The sequence below is a fragment of the Sinocyclocheilus grahami genome, unplaced genomic scaffold (genome assembly GCF_001515645.1).
Source record: "Sinocyclocheilus grahami isolate Dianchi unplaced genomic scaffold, SAMN03320097.WGS_v1.1 scaffold91.1, whole genome shotgun sequence".
Lineage (NCBI taxonomy): Eukaryota > Metazoa > Chordata > Actinopteri > Cypriniformes > Cyprinidae > Sinocyclocheilus > Sinocyclocheilus grahami.
In genome coordinates, this window is record NW_015505270.1 from 649,267 (window position 1) to 663,988 (window position 14,722).

The 14,722-nt window shown below is 39.6% G+C and overlaps 1 protein-coding gene across 1 annotated transcript; it reads right to left on the reverse strand.

Moving 5' to 3' along the window:
* Positions 1-3,170: 3,170 nt before the first annotated feature.
* Positions 3,171-14,148, reverse strand: LOC107587200 (fibroblast growth factor receptor 4). The gene is made up of 20 exons (XM_016274876.1): positions 13,499-14,148; positions 11,672-11,853; positions 9,935-10,116; positions 9,709-9,847; positions 9,215-9,478; positions 9,019-9,108; positions 8,756-8,922; positions 8,516-8,639; positions 7,617-7,807; positions 6,950-7,088; positions 6,667-6,860; positions 6,417-6,562; positions 6,208-6,329; positions 6,020-6,130; positions 5,745-5,935; positions 4,725-4,847; positions 4,335-4,405; positions 3,946-4,083; positions 3,752-3,857; positions 3,171-3,664 (listed from the first exon to the last, which is right to left on the reverse strand). Exons 2-20 carry the CDS (start codon positions 11,760-11,762, stop codon positions 3,488-3,490), a joined length of 2,766 nt encoding a protein of 921 aa, XP_016130362.1. The 5' UTR covers positions 11,763-11,853; positions 13,499-14,148; the 3' UTR covers positions 3,171-3,487.
* Positions 14,149-14,722: the final 574 nt, after the last annotated feature.

Sequence of the window (14,722 nt, forward strand, 5' to 3'; positions counted from 1 at the left end):
ACACACAGATAAGCCATTGTGCTCTCGTCCGGAGCTACGCGGTTGAACATTAACTATGAACTGCTGAACGGTTAGTATAACTCAACTACAATGAGTCTTTACATCATGCTTATGTCTGTGAGAAGATATACAAGATTACATATTCTGTAACAAGAATATGTAAAAATTGTTTTTGCAAATAATGTTCATTAGAGTTCTCGCGCCCCCCCGACAAAGTATGTGAGGGAATGTGTCCAGATAAAGAGATATTTTGTAAGTGTGTGACCTTAATTGGAGCAGGATACAGGAAGGCAAACATCTGATGTAATATTCTAAGTAATTACTACATAATTACTCTGGCTGGCCTTACTGCACTACACACTGGTTTCTGTAGCTAAAAATGACATTGACATAGTGCCTACTGTAAGAAGAACATGAACATAAAGATGTTTCCATTGGCATATGTTCTGTTATTACTTTGCTCTTTAGCAATGTCACTCCTCACGAGATTTTGATAAGAAGATCAACAAATTATGCCATGTTGCATGTAACACAATAATGTTTTGTACAATGTACTTTTCAGGGCTACATGTGCACAAAAAGGAATGTGCATCGGTTAGAAATACATATTAAGATATTATAACTTTAAATGCAAAATCAAATAACACATTATAATTAAAGTAATCTAAAGTAAAAATTTGTGTACTTCTTTAAAGCATGATAACAGATTATTCAAACAATGATTTTAAATGTAAATTTCTATGGAAAACATTCAATATGACATTATTACAAAGTGTAAATGCATAAAGAAACAGTCATGAATGTGTATTCTACACCTAAGTGGCCTTTTATTTAATTAATATTATATTATCTGCAAATTCAGTTTTAATATACTTTTGAGATTTGAAGTGTACTGCAAGTGCACATTCAATATAATTAAGTGCACTTTTTTCACAAGGGATATACCATTTACCATGTTTATTATTATTATGTAGAGCATAGTGCTAGCAACGCTTATGTACTGGGTTCAAATGCTTTAACGCATCAACTGTATACCCTGAATTTGGAGGGGGGAAAAAGCATAGAACATTAAAGATGTTTGGTTTTACTGTTTGTCTGGCTATGACTGGATTATAATAAATAGGTCTGTCTTAAAGGTAACATGTTAGAAAAAACACAAATGGCTGCCACTAACTTATACTGAAAGGGACTGAAAACCCACTACGACAATTGAACCTCAATATCAAATATGATTCAGTGCCAAATTTTTCACTGAAATTTCTAACTTAAAAACAAGGACAATTCTGATGTATTTTGGCAGGGACATTTCCAAGAACAGCTCCAACTGTCCCCAGAAATCATAGACATCTGGTCACCCTATATTATGAAAAAATGAAGTAGGAAGCCAGAGCTTGATGAAGCCCATGGCATTTGGAAGGCTGGTTTGGGCTTTTGCCCTTTGGCTAAAGATGCACGACATGCAACGATGAGAGACACCCAGTCCATGGTGGACAAACTCTTATCTAACCAAGACCAGCTGGCTGAGATTGTCTCCATGGAGAGACAGACACATTTGGACTGTAGTGATAGTTGTCCCGTTTGTCTCATAATGGTTTGTTACACATGAGAGATAAGTCAGTGACGCATCAGACATGCGTCTAGACGTCTAGAGGGTGACACTGAGGTGTGATCAGTAAGTCAATATGCCTGACTGAAGCAGGCGAAATACAAATAATTTACAATATCACAAAAGAGGGTGTTGATCTGATGTTCATGGAATAACTAATGACCTTGTTAAATAAAAATAAATGCTTGATCTAAAATTCAAACATTTTCTGTGATTTGCTCACATTCACAAAAACAATGTGGCTCAGTGTTTTAAATTATACTTTATTTAATATAAAACAAACAATAAACAAATAAATTAAATATTTCTAAAATAACTCTCTTAAGGGGAATTTTATAATAACATTGTTTGATTGTTACAATGAGGAATACACAAATGGAATGCCATGTGGTTTACAATTCTTGTTTTTTTCGTACGCAAAGAATGTGCTTTTACAATTCTGTAGGTGTCATGGACTGCTTTAAGCGTTTGTTTCTTATTTAGAGGTCATACATCACTGTAGCTGCCTGAAAAGAAGATTGAACTCTGGTGATAAATCAAATTGAACAGTTTTGCTCACATTTGGAGAAATCAACTCGCATACTTATTTGGAGTATGCACACCAATTGTCCCAGAGTGTGCCCAAAGGGATCTGTAGGAGCGTCCCTGGCTAAGAATGTAAAGTACAGGGTAAATTATCTTGAAAAAAGCCATTGGCTTCTTATCAGCTTGTGGGATGAGGCTTTGCATTCCCTGAAGGACATTGCTGAGTTTGTTTTGAAAGGCCAGCATTAGCATTTGTATATTAAAAGATACTGCAGGATAAAGATGGGCAGCTGGAACCATTAGCATAATAAGGGGCTTTCTCATTTGCACACAGGCCTTAGACAGCCCCCCAATCACCCTATCCAGCAGTCACACACATTACATCTGCATGAGACCATTGTCCATTTAGGCCTATGCCTGGACCCTGCAAACAAACTGGGGTGGTTAAAAGGTTACAGCCAAACAATGGAGGATTCACCATTTGAAATCAGTCAATATCAAGGGATTTCACATTCAGTCGAGTCCTTTTCTTCTGTACAGAACTGACAATTGAAGCGTTGCTGGTCCCCGCAATGTCTCAGTTTAAATGGTTGATGAATGGTTGGGGAGAAGACCACGATAATCCATGCTTACCAAACGGTGAGGCATGAAATGAACAGAACAACAGGAAGTTGAGTGCTCAGAGGTTTAGCCTTGACAGTGTACAATGGTACGAGCAGCAAACAATAGCTATTGTAAATGTGTAGATGAAATGAAGAATCATTCAGGGATAGCTTCAGAACAGATTTACATAATTTCTTCACCTAAGTAACACCTTCACTTTAAATCATTTAGAATAATTTATAAAATGCAATTGTCTTCTGTAATGATATGTACATAAATATTTTAAGATATTCACAGGAAATCAAAAAATCAGGCACTTTGCTGCCACTACAGCAATTTTTAATATGCAAGATCCTGAGATTTAAGACAGTTCTTTAAAATAAAAAAATGTAGAATAATTTTATATAGAGAGATATTTATATTTATCAATGCTATCTGTTTTTTATATCAAAATAAATGTTCTCTTTATTTAAAAAAAATCTGTTTTGAAAACACTCCTGTATTCTGCTCCAATGTAGCTTTCTACATACAGCAGCACCCGTTCAATAAAAACTTTAAACAAAAAAGCTCATGACCAGACTCAGTCCTGTTTCTCTGTAAAAACTACCAATCACCAAATTTCATAGTGCCAAGCATTGTTATAATGTTCTTAGGCAGAGCAACAAAGGTTGAAAATCCTTGTACCGCTTTTCATACAAGTGTTTCCATAGCAACATCTGATGTCCACGAGCTTGTGCCCTCAGCCAAAAAGGACTATCGCATTGTTGTCTTCAGGTCCATCCGAGAGTGCACGTCGTGGTAGCCAATGAGGCATGGGTCAGTTGACATAGCATCATGGGTAAACACTGAATCATTGTCTGAAGAGCAAGAGCTGGAAGTGTCCTCACAAGATGGGGAATACTGTTCGAAAGGGGTGGATAGGTCCAGGTACTGAAAACGTAAAAATACAACTGGTTTAGTGGTTTGGCTATAAAACAACATTGTAGGACTCAAACTCTTGCCGAAATAGGTGTTTACCTCATCTGAAATGGACACCAGCACCCTATCAAGCTCTTCCACAAGCTGTTTGAATGTTGGTCTTTGTGTTGGTACTGCATGCCAGCACTCTCTCATCTTCATGTAGCTATAAAAGCAGTTTGAATATACAGTAAGTACATAACCTTGAAGACTGACATTAAACATGTTTTTTGGGTGAACAGATTGATGCTTACAGTTCATGGGTGCAGTTGGAAGGTTTGTCCATTCGATGACCTTCCTTCAGCAGCTTAAAAAGCTCCTCTACTGGTATCCCAGGGTATGGTGACCCTCCCAAAGTGAAAATCTCCCACATCAAAACTCCGAAAGACCAACTGAGGAAGCAAGTGATCAAAAATGTCAGTTCACCATGTAGGGTAATCAGCCTGAGCTGTACTAATTCAATCTTCTTGCTGAGATTTTTTTTTAGTCATTATGACAATTTTTTTTGTCATTAAAAACATCCACCACCAGGATTAAAATGTACTGGTACATTCTGGTTAATCTGAACGGGCTGACATTCCAGGCAGGGGGAACCCTGCTCAGCTGATTCTTTGGCATGGCTGCAATGATTAGTCAGACTTACACATCACTCTGGTGTGTGTAGACTCTGTCAAACAAGGCTTCTGGTGCCATCCATTTCACTGGCAGACGTCCCTGAAATTGGAAACAACAGGGCTGTGAGTGGGACAGTTAGCTGCCACACAGGCCAAGCCAAAGCACTCCACTTCCTTTGGATCCACAAAAATATGACTGCCCAATCCTTCACAAATCCCCGCCCCTTTTCCCTAATTATCTTCTATTAAGCTGTCTGCCAATCAGCATAGACACATTACACATCTGTCTTTAAAAGCATTAAGATTTTAAAACGGCACATAAAGGTTCATGCAGCCCTGCTTGCAAATGAGATGTCGTCAAAAGAGCAAAAACATCTAGCAACAGTTCTAAGAAAGTCTTGAATAGAATTGTTACTTACATTAGTGGTCTTTTTGTAGTAGTCAATCTGATGCACTCCTCTTGCCAAACCAAAATCTGCTATTTTCATCACATTGTCCTCTGTCACAAGAACATTCCTTGCTGCTAAATCTCTGTGAATGCACTGTTGAGAAAAAAAGAGAATTCTATTTAGTTGAAATGGCCCAAACAATGTTTTGGCGACTCTTTTCAGCTTTTGGTAAGTAGATAAACATGTTCACAGTGAGGCTAGAGTTTTGTTCCCACAGATGAAACCAGATGAAACCTCAACAGAAAAGACAAACTACTTTCTATATGATCATCACATTGTCCTCTGTCACAAGAACATTCCTTGCTGCTAAATCTCTGTGAATGCACTGTTGAGAAAAAAAAAGAGAATTCTATTTAGTTGAAATGGCCCAAACAATGTTTTGGCGACTCTTTTCAGCTTTTGGTAAGTAGATAAACATGTTCACAGTGAGGCTAGAGTTTTGTTCCCACAGATGAAACCAGATGAAACCTCAACAGAAAAGACAAACTACTTTCTATATGTGAAATGCTGTATAAATCAACATACAGTAAGCAACATTTGCAAAAGTTTAAACAAGCCTAACTTTAAATAGACTTGGACTTAAAGCAACACATAAATGGTTTCTGATGGAAATGCATGTCATTAAGTTTATTTTGGTTTTCATTTTAAATAGTAGTGGTATTTGAGGATTGAAAAAGAGGACAAAAATGGCCCCTGGTTTGTGGCCCTTAATGGAGGGGTTTAAGACGACTGCATTCTTAGCAGGCCACAAAAAGCTAGTAATACGATCCAGTGCACAGGCGGGTCCGAGCGCCTGCTTGCTAACAGATTTATGGCAGTGCTAAAAAGGACAAAGCCCACAGAGACAGGATGGACACAGCGGTAAACACGGCACACCACCACTACACTAAGGAATGCTTGGCATCACGTGTCAGACAAAGGGATGTGTTGATAAGATGTGGGGGGGGCTGGTTTCAAAACGAAGCTAATTGAGCCCTGCGAGCAACTTACTCTTCTAGAGGCCAGGTACTCCATGCCTCTTGCGACTTGGTAGGCACAGGAAACTAGGTCTTTAAAGGTGAGCTGTTCTTCGGGAACCTTGGTTACATCAAAGGTGTAGTCCATGCCAGGAGGTCGACGTGCTCTGAGATATTCCCGTAGGCTACCCTTAGATGCATATTCAACCAGCACATACAGTGGACCTGAACCAGAAATATAAATTGAATTGAAGTCAAATCACCAAATGAAGTTCATACAACCATGAGATGCCACAGTGTTTAACTTACCATCCTGTGTGCAAACACCAAGAAGATTTATGATGTTCTTGTGCTTGTCCATCACTTTCATTAGCTCCATCTCAGAGATGAGGTCTGCCAGGTCTTTATCGGTTGCATCGTCTGAAAATGACCAAAAATTCCTTCTTAGACTGCGATTCAAAAAATGCTCACCACTTTAATACAATGCATGCAAGTACCTTTTAGCATTTTAACAGCTACAGTTGTCACTTGATCTTGATTCTCTTTGTTTATCCCATAAGCCTCTGCTCTCACCACTTGACCAAAGCAGCCCTCTCCAAGTGGTTTACCTAATGTCAAACTGGCACAAAAGATTTCAAATAAATATTCATTTCACCATCATATAAAAGGGAAATGTTTTACAGCTATGGTTGCTGGTACTGCTTACTTCTCTCTTGGAAACTCCCAGTCAGGGTCATAAGGCAGTTCAAACTCCATAACTCCAGCCAGCATTGGGGAACAACTGGAGGAAAGACGAGCCACCCTCATCAGTGAAGCACTTGATTTTCCGGAAGAATTGGACTCCACTGAATACTGTGACAGGGTCCAAAACATACAGGATTATAATCCAGAATGCTCTGTTGAATTCCACGTTCTTGGGGAATTATCATGAGGTTTGTTCACAAGTGTCATCTTACCTGTCTGCGTAGAGGAAAGTTTGAGAGTTTCTGCACTGGGAGTGTATCAAAAGGCTCCCGACTGGGATGAACCTGCATTCGGCAGAGTACCACTATGACAATGGCCATCACCAGTGCAAGGAAACCAGAAGCATAGATGATGATGTCAGTGTACTTGGCCTCCATAAGGTCCATCTCCTTGGCCACATCCTCCTCTGTGAAATTGACAAGATTTAATTACTTGTACCTATGAGTCTCAAGACATTTTAGGATTTGTGTCATCAATGTATCTATACAAACCTACCTGATAAGACTGTAAGCCAAGCAGACTGATGAGAGAACCCTATAGAGTTTCCCGCCAAGCAGGTGTATTCTCCTGCATCCTCCATTGTGATATTGGTAAGATATAGGACTTCAACTTCAGACATGTTCAAGCTTCCTGTCTAAGAAGTTGGAAGAAAAAAAATCAACATTTTAATGCTTGTTCGCTCCACAATGATTTGTTTTACCTCTAGAAAAGTATAATGGATAACTTGCTAAGTACCTTCACAATCTTCACGTAAGGAATGCCATCATGCCCATAGCGGCTGCCATTCATCTCTATGTGTTTTAGCCACTGGATGTGAGGCTGGGCATCACTGTAGACTTTACACAGGAACTGGGCATCTCCACCCACTACAGCTGTAGTGTTTTTGGGTAAACCAGCTTGAAGGATGGGCCTGTGTGGAGAGCGTTCTGAAAGAAGAAATTGGAAGACTTTACTTTTCTACACTATATCTGAAAGATATTGAACAAAAGTTTTATCAAAAAGTTCTCAACATCCTACAAAATAATGTTGCCTATGAAAGTTGACATTCAAGAGCATTCGAAGAAAGATAAGGCACAGGGATAGACAAGCAGCACTTCCAAAGCTGATCAACGCTCACTAATTAGTTCCATTAAGAAAGTATAATGGATAACTTGCTAAGTACCTTCACAATCTTCACGTAAGGAATGCCATCATGCCCATAGCGGCTGCCATTCATCTCTATGTGTTTTAGCCACTGGATGTGAGGCTGGGCATCACTGTAGACTTTACACAGGAACTGGGCATCTCCACCCACTACAGCTGTAGTGTTTTTGGGTAAACCAGCTTGAAGGATGGGCCTGTGTGGAGAGCGTTCTGAAAGAGGAAATCGGAAGGTCATTACTTTTCTACACTATATCTGTAAGATATTTAACAGTTCTTTTAGAAGTTCTCAACATCCTACAAAATAATGTTGCCTATGAAAGTTGACATTCAAGAGCATTTGAAGAAAGATAAGGCACAGGGATAGACAAGCAGCACTTCCAAAGCTGATCAACGCTCACTAATTAGTTCCATTAATGGATTTTTAGAGCCAGGCCCATGTGTTGGGTTGCTTTGAAGTAGATGGGCTCTTTATTCTCTGTTCTTTCCCCCTGTCTACTAGGACACAGCAGTTGACCCCACGCCGGACTCTTAACAAACAGGTCTGTCACAGGTCAGGTAGAAAATTGGTCTGGAGGCCTCAACCCACAGCGCCTCCAGGCACGTACCATACAAACCGATGCCAGCCCCCACCCCACATTCTCCTGCTGTGATGATATTTATTGCCCTCTTCCAGTGCGGATCTTAAATATATGTATAGACATGTACAGCCTCGAGTGAACCCTCTTGCCTGTGGTGTAGCAGTGTGGCCTGAGGTGCATTTGGTGCCTGTCTTGCCATGTGACGCCACTGAGCTGCTGGTACAGGATCTCACTGATTTGATGCTTATTGCCTCTGACATTTGCTAAGCATGGCAAGCCTGCGATGGCTCCTCGTGGAGCCAGACGGCTGTCTAGAGCAGGCAAGCAGAAGCCATCTTACCCAACACGTCCAAGAGGTAGGTGTGAGCGATGGACCCATACTTGTTCTCCACCACACAACTGTAGTTCCCACGGTCTGAGGGAACCACACTTTCCATGACCAGGCTCCAGTGCTGATGTCGTAGCTACAAACACAATGTCGTAACATGTGAGCATGAGGTTATACTGATATTTACTGTGAGATTTCGAAAAGTTCAAATCATTGCTAAGTCTACAATAGACAAAAATAGCAATCACCCACCTTGATGCCTCCAATCCGGTGCTCTCCTCTGAATTCTCTGCCATTCTTTAGCCAGCGAATGGTTGGAAGAGGGCTCCCTGTGGCAGGGCAGCGGAATTTGACAGTATTTCCAGCTGGAACTGCGTAGAGCTTCTTCTCCATCCTTTGAGTGTGAGTCCAATATGGTGCTAAAACGTAAAAAACAACGGTTCATTTCAAGCTATCACTCTAATACTTAAATGGAGCTGAACGCCACTGAATTTGTAGTTACAATGAACACTAACCTCTGGAGATATAGACCTGGTCATTTTCGTTTTCAGGACCAGCATCATCAAGGCCATTGTCCTCATCGTCATCTCCTGATCCTGCAGTATCTGCAAAGAAGCAGTAAGTGTTCTTCTTATTACACAATCATTCAAAAGAAGAGTTATTAATGAAGACTACAAATCTGCTGAAAGGTCACCATGTGGCAGAGCCTACCTGCCACTGTGATAGTGAAATTGCGTAGAGCTTCTTTGGTACCACGCAGAATACACACATACACTCCTGAATCTTCAAAGGTGACATCAGCAATCTCCATGACTGCTGCCCTTATCTGGATACGAGCATTGTGTTGCACCCGTACACCACCCTTGAACCACTGGACAGTTCCAGGACGGTTTGTATCACAACGGAGTTTTAATACATCTCCAAGCTCTAGGAGTAGATGCTCTGATGTCTCCTCAGTTGGCTCCTCGGAAACTTCTAGGACAAAACATGAAAAATAAAGTTACTAATGGCAACATTATCACACTAAACTTAAGTTTACTCCTTAGATGTGACCTTTCAACTCAAGTGGTCAGTTTTGTCCTCCTAAATACTAATAAACTGGTTTTCATGGCAATATAACGCCAAAGGCTGACCTGTCAGAGAGAATGATGGAAGATCTGCCCTGATGATGAGAAGGTCAGATGATATTGGATGATTTGGCTTACCTGATAAGACTTCCACCGAGGCAGAGCGAGTAGTTTGACCAACTGAGTTTTCCGCCTTGCATACATATTCCCCAGCATCTTCCACAGAGACATTCACTAAAGGAAGAATGTTGACTTTGGAGAGGTTCTCAAGAAGAGGCTGCGGGGGAAGCAAATGTAACATTACTCTTTCTTTCCTGAAGACAGAAAATATGCATAATAAAGGATCTTTAAATCACTTTCTCACCGTAAGCGCTGTAAGAAGTGGTGATCCATCAGGCCCCAGGCGATTGCTGTCCTTCTTGAACCACTGGAGACGTGTTGAGGCTGGCTGGTGAAGTTTACACACCAGCTTTGCATGTCCTCCAACCAACACAGTAGCATTCTCAGGAAATCCAGGAATAAGAATTGGTCGAGAAACTCGGATATCTGGCAGACAGAGAAAAGGAGGTTTTGAACAACTGCTACTGTAATTAGACTGTAGTATAAACCATATTTAATAAACACATCTAATTAACATAACTTCTCGCTAATTGCTAAACACAGCCTTTCTCACAGAGATCACCACTGCTGTTTTGGAGCAAATCAGGCAAACAAAGCCACAAACAAAAGAGAGAACAGAAACACAACTCTCAGCAGAGAATGACCTAACTTTGACTTCACAGCAGTGTTCCTTGTGGCCCGGAGGTGAATGTGATTTTGAGCATTTGAGTGAAGAACGCCCCATACCCAAACAATGTCACCTCCAGCACTGAAGCATAACATTCTTCCACCAATACACTAATGAACTACACTGAATAAAACTAGGGCCTGGCCGATATCTGACCCTGAAGAGGGTGTGAATGGTCAGCGGGAAAATAAAGGACAAGCTAAACAAAACACACAAACACATGCGTGCACTAAAACGAGGCTTTCAGGCTCATGCAGTAAACACTTTTACATTTTTAGTTTCAAAGGTATCGTAAGAGGGTGAGTTGCAATCCTGGAGTGTCATACACTACTAATGAACTATTGGAAAACTGCTTTTCATTTTTGAAAGTTTGAAATCTTATAAAGGTCTATACTATACTATAGTGTCTATTAGCTATAACCTATAGAATCCACAAATGACTAGTGCCATTTCTGAATTGAAAATAAGGGATTATATTACTTAGCTGTAGATAAATCAAATTATTGCTATATAAAAATACTCATATTTGTACTTCCCCCTAAACAAGTTCATTTCTGCCTCTTCTTGTTCTTTAAGCTCTGCATTTCTCACTTGTCTGGATGGCTCTGCCCATTAAAGTCTTACAGTTGTCAAATGACTTTAATTTCTCCTGGCAGGAACTTAGTGGGACATTGATGGGCTGCACCACAGGGTTTTTCAACCTTTATCACCTTCCTAGCACTGAATGTAGCTCACAAGTGTTCAGAGAAAGATGCTTTTAACAAACACTTTGCCCCAGTCTTCACAAGGGTCTACATCTGTTCCCTAATTGTAATGCCACATAAAGCTTATGGCTAATACTGTGATTTAAAACAATCCTCTGATTTGTATTCATGAGGCTTTTTCACACACACACAAACTCTGGGAGCCAGTACTATGAAAGTCTTAATAGCTCTTGGAGATAATTGGACACGACAGGTATAAAATCTTCCCGGAAGGTCTAAAATATAGACAACGCAGTGTTTGTACAATTACATAGGAGACCCATCTTTCCCACCCTTCCTAGCATCCCACAAATCCCCTGGTACTGGCACTGGGCCAGACAGATTTACACTTCCGAGCCTCGGGGCTTTGGCAGGATCAGGTAGCACTGTTTATGGCTCAAGGAAATACTGGGATTGTTTTACTCTCTAAACGATTACATCCTCTCCAACTTCCCCTGGACTTAAATTCTTTATAGCTCAGCTCCATTTATCATACATTGAATATTCACCATTCATTACAGAGTGTCAGATCTGAGTGATTTCAAATGAAATTGTTTATTTTAATCCATACCTTTTGCCCGGACTTCCCCGGATGTTATGCTTCTTGAAAACACTAGTTCCATTAAGCAGATGGTAATGAAAACCTTAAAGATGCTCAACATCTTGCTGAGGTAATGTTTGTAAGTGTGGGAGACAGCTGGTCAGCTTCAAATGCTGACTCCAGGCATTAGCAACCTCAGTGCAGTCACAAACCTGAGAGAAAAACAGAGCTGATTTGCAATTCACAGAAGATATTGTGAAAGGTGAAACTTTAAAATGACATTTTACCCAACCCTGCCCACAAAACCACATTGAAAATGAATGTCCTGTTGTACACCTACATCATTGTTGGACATTGTCTACATCCCTCATGAACATGAATAACCCTCAGGTACGAATGTGCAGCAGTTAAGGACAGTTGTTTATGAATGGGACCTGTACAAAGTGCTTTAATGGGTCGTTTCTATATAAACACATGAATTGGATCCGGTGTCCTGACATTTCATCCTACCCGTCAGATTGTCCTACCAGGGTTTACTTGCGTCCTTTTTTCTCTCACACTGAACAACTATATTTAATGTATCTGCAGTACTGTATAAGGGAAGGTTTAGGGTTGGGGTAGGTGTAGACTTTAATAAAACACAATGTAATAGGTAGAAATTTTTTTATTTATTGTTGGTTTCCTGTAGCTGTATCCCTTCTAGCCACAACCGCGAATATAACACATAATTACTGTATTTGCATTACTGTATGGGTAGGTTTTGGATTAGGGTTGGGATAGGTGTAGACTTTAATAAAACACAATGTAATAGGTAGAAAAAATTATTTATTTTTGGTTTCCTGTAGTTATATCCCTTCTAGCCACAACCACGAATATAACACATAATTACTGTATTTGCATTACTGTATGGGTAGGTTTTGGATTAGGGTTGGGGTAGATGTAGACTTTAATAAAACACAATGTAATAGGTAGAAAAAATTATTTATTTTTGGTTTCCTGTAGTTATATCCCTTCTAGCCACAACCACGAATATAACACATAATTACTGTATTTGCATTACTGTAAGGGTAGGTTTAGGGTTGGGGTAGGTGTAGACGTTAATAAACCATCATTTTACAGGTAGCATTTTTCGTTGTCGAATTGTACTACCCACTGTTTTAATGGGAGGTAGCAAAATCTGACAGGGTAGCACAAATCGACATAACACCAGAACATCTACGATTGCAACATCCAATTGTCCAAATACACATCATAGTTATTAAATGTAATTACTTTTAAACATTTAAGATATTTAAACACAATTCGTGTACACTTAATAGACTACAACTTATTTACTTACTCCAAATGTGTTTCTAAAATAATTATTTTGCTCAGCATGAGAGATAAATAAGACCAAACGTCAAGCTCTCCGGGTACGAGACACATGTGCTCTCAAAACATACCAGAATTTCACACTGAAGTGAGAGTTTGGTTAAGCTAAATAAATCTATTTGCAAGTGTGAAACCACTTGGTATAGCTAATGAAAGTTATTCTGAGCGCAAGTAAACCTAACCCGAACCAGAGATCAATATATATACAGGAACGGAAATTAGATTTGAACTAGATTAATCAACAAGAATGTGTATTTCACGAATAAAATGGTATATGGTGGTGTTTTCATACTAAATTCGTCAAATGCGCAGAAATAAAGCGCAAGACAAGTTCAAACTTAACAGTATTTAATTCACAATCGAATCACTGCAAGTCCCTAAAAATACTTAATTTTAAATTTATCTGAAGCAACTGATTACTTAATAAAATTATATTCATACAACTAATCTGACCCCAATTTTACCATATGCAAACAATAATTTTACCTATTTTCGTGTGCCCTTTGCACGGTCCGAATAGGATCGGAGTTCTTAGCGCCCTCGGATCTTGGTGGCCCTCGAGACACTCATGTGTCCATTTTTCCCCTCACCGTGTTATTTATCCTTGGAAATCCAATAAGCAACTTTTGGGAAAGTCTGAGTTACGCTGGTAAATCCATCAAAACTAAAACCAATAGGCTGATAGCACAAGAGAAGACTAATCTTAAGATTCAAAGTCCAGTGCTGCTTTTCTTTGATGAGCTTCTCCGTGTCTCGCGCTGTGCTCTTGAGCGCTCCCGAGTCCAAAAACCGCTATATATCCACAGAAATGAACAACACGGAGGATTTAGACCGTGTCTCCTTTTCTTCTCAAAATTTCAAAAACAACAACTCCTGTCTTAGATTGTGTCAAGGAAAGCATCCAATACCAAACATAGCGTCCCTCTGTCTTTTTTCACATGAATAATGTGATTTGCGCGTAATGACAGTGGAGTGGGGTTCAGCGCTCTCTCGCTCGCTTGGGTTCCTGTAGAATGGTTTGCTCCACACAGTTTAGGTGAGTTTAAAACTGAAGAGCTGAAGAGTCTCTATATGGCAACTCACTGCTTACACTCTGGGGCAGAGCAAGCGTCTCTCTGGCAGTGGGATACAACAGCACTCTGAGGGGAAGGTTCACAACAATGGACTAAAACCAGAGGGAAGGGGGGGTTAAATCCCCCACCCACAAAAACAAATCCCCAGAGGCAGACCCCAGCAATATAGGCTACTTATTTTATGATAGAAAGATTAGATAGATAGATAGATAGATAGATAGATAGATATGTAATGTTTGTTGGTTTCATACATTAATATTTATTTAACCCTTTAACTTAACCCTTTAACTTAAGTTTACTTCACTATATTACAATCCTAATCTAATCATGACAAACTATATATCGTTGGAAAGGTCTAAGACTCCTAAATAGATATTTTACCAATGATTTTGTTAAAAAATTATGTGGGAAAAGTAATAGATTCATTTTTGACAAGAGTGCACCTCAAAAATCTACACCATAACAGGAGTTCTGACCTTTGTCAAAAAAAGTCTTCTTTGTTGCCTTTTTCTCTATCACACTTTAGAAATCAGCTGAACACGTTAAATCTCAAAATTCATCCTTTGAAACCCATTTTAAAATCAAACATTGCATTACCATGGAAATTGTACATCAATATCATGTTACAAAATGTTTT

Coding starts and splice junctions, on each gene's coding strand:
- LOC107587200 (XM_016274876.1), bottom strand. CDS start 11,762: ATGTTGAGCATCTTTAAGGTTTTCATTACCATCTGCTTAATGGAACTA. Junction 8,640..8,755: donor ACCGGATTGGAGGCATCAAG/GTGGGTGATTGC, acceptor TTGTGTTTGTAG/CTACGACATCAGCACTGGAG. Junction 5,936..6,019: donor TGGTGTTTGCACACAGGATG/GTAAGTTAAACA, acceptor TTTCTGGTTCAG/GTCCACTGTATGTGCTGGTT.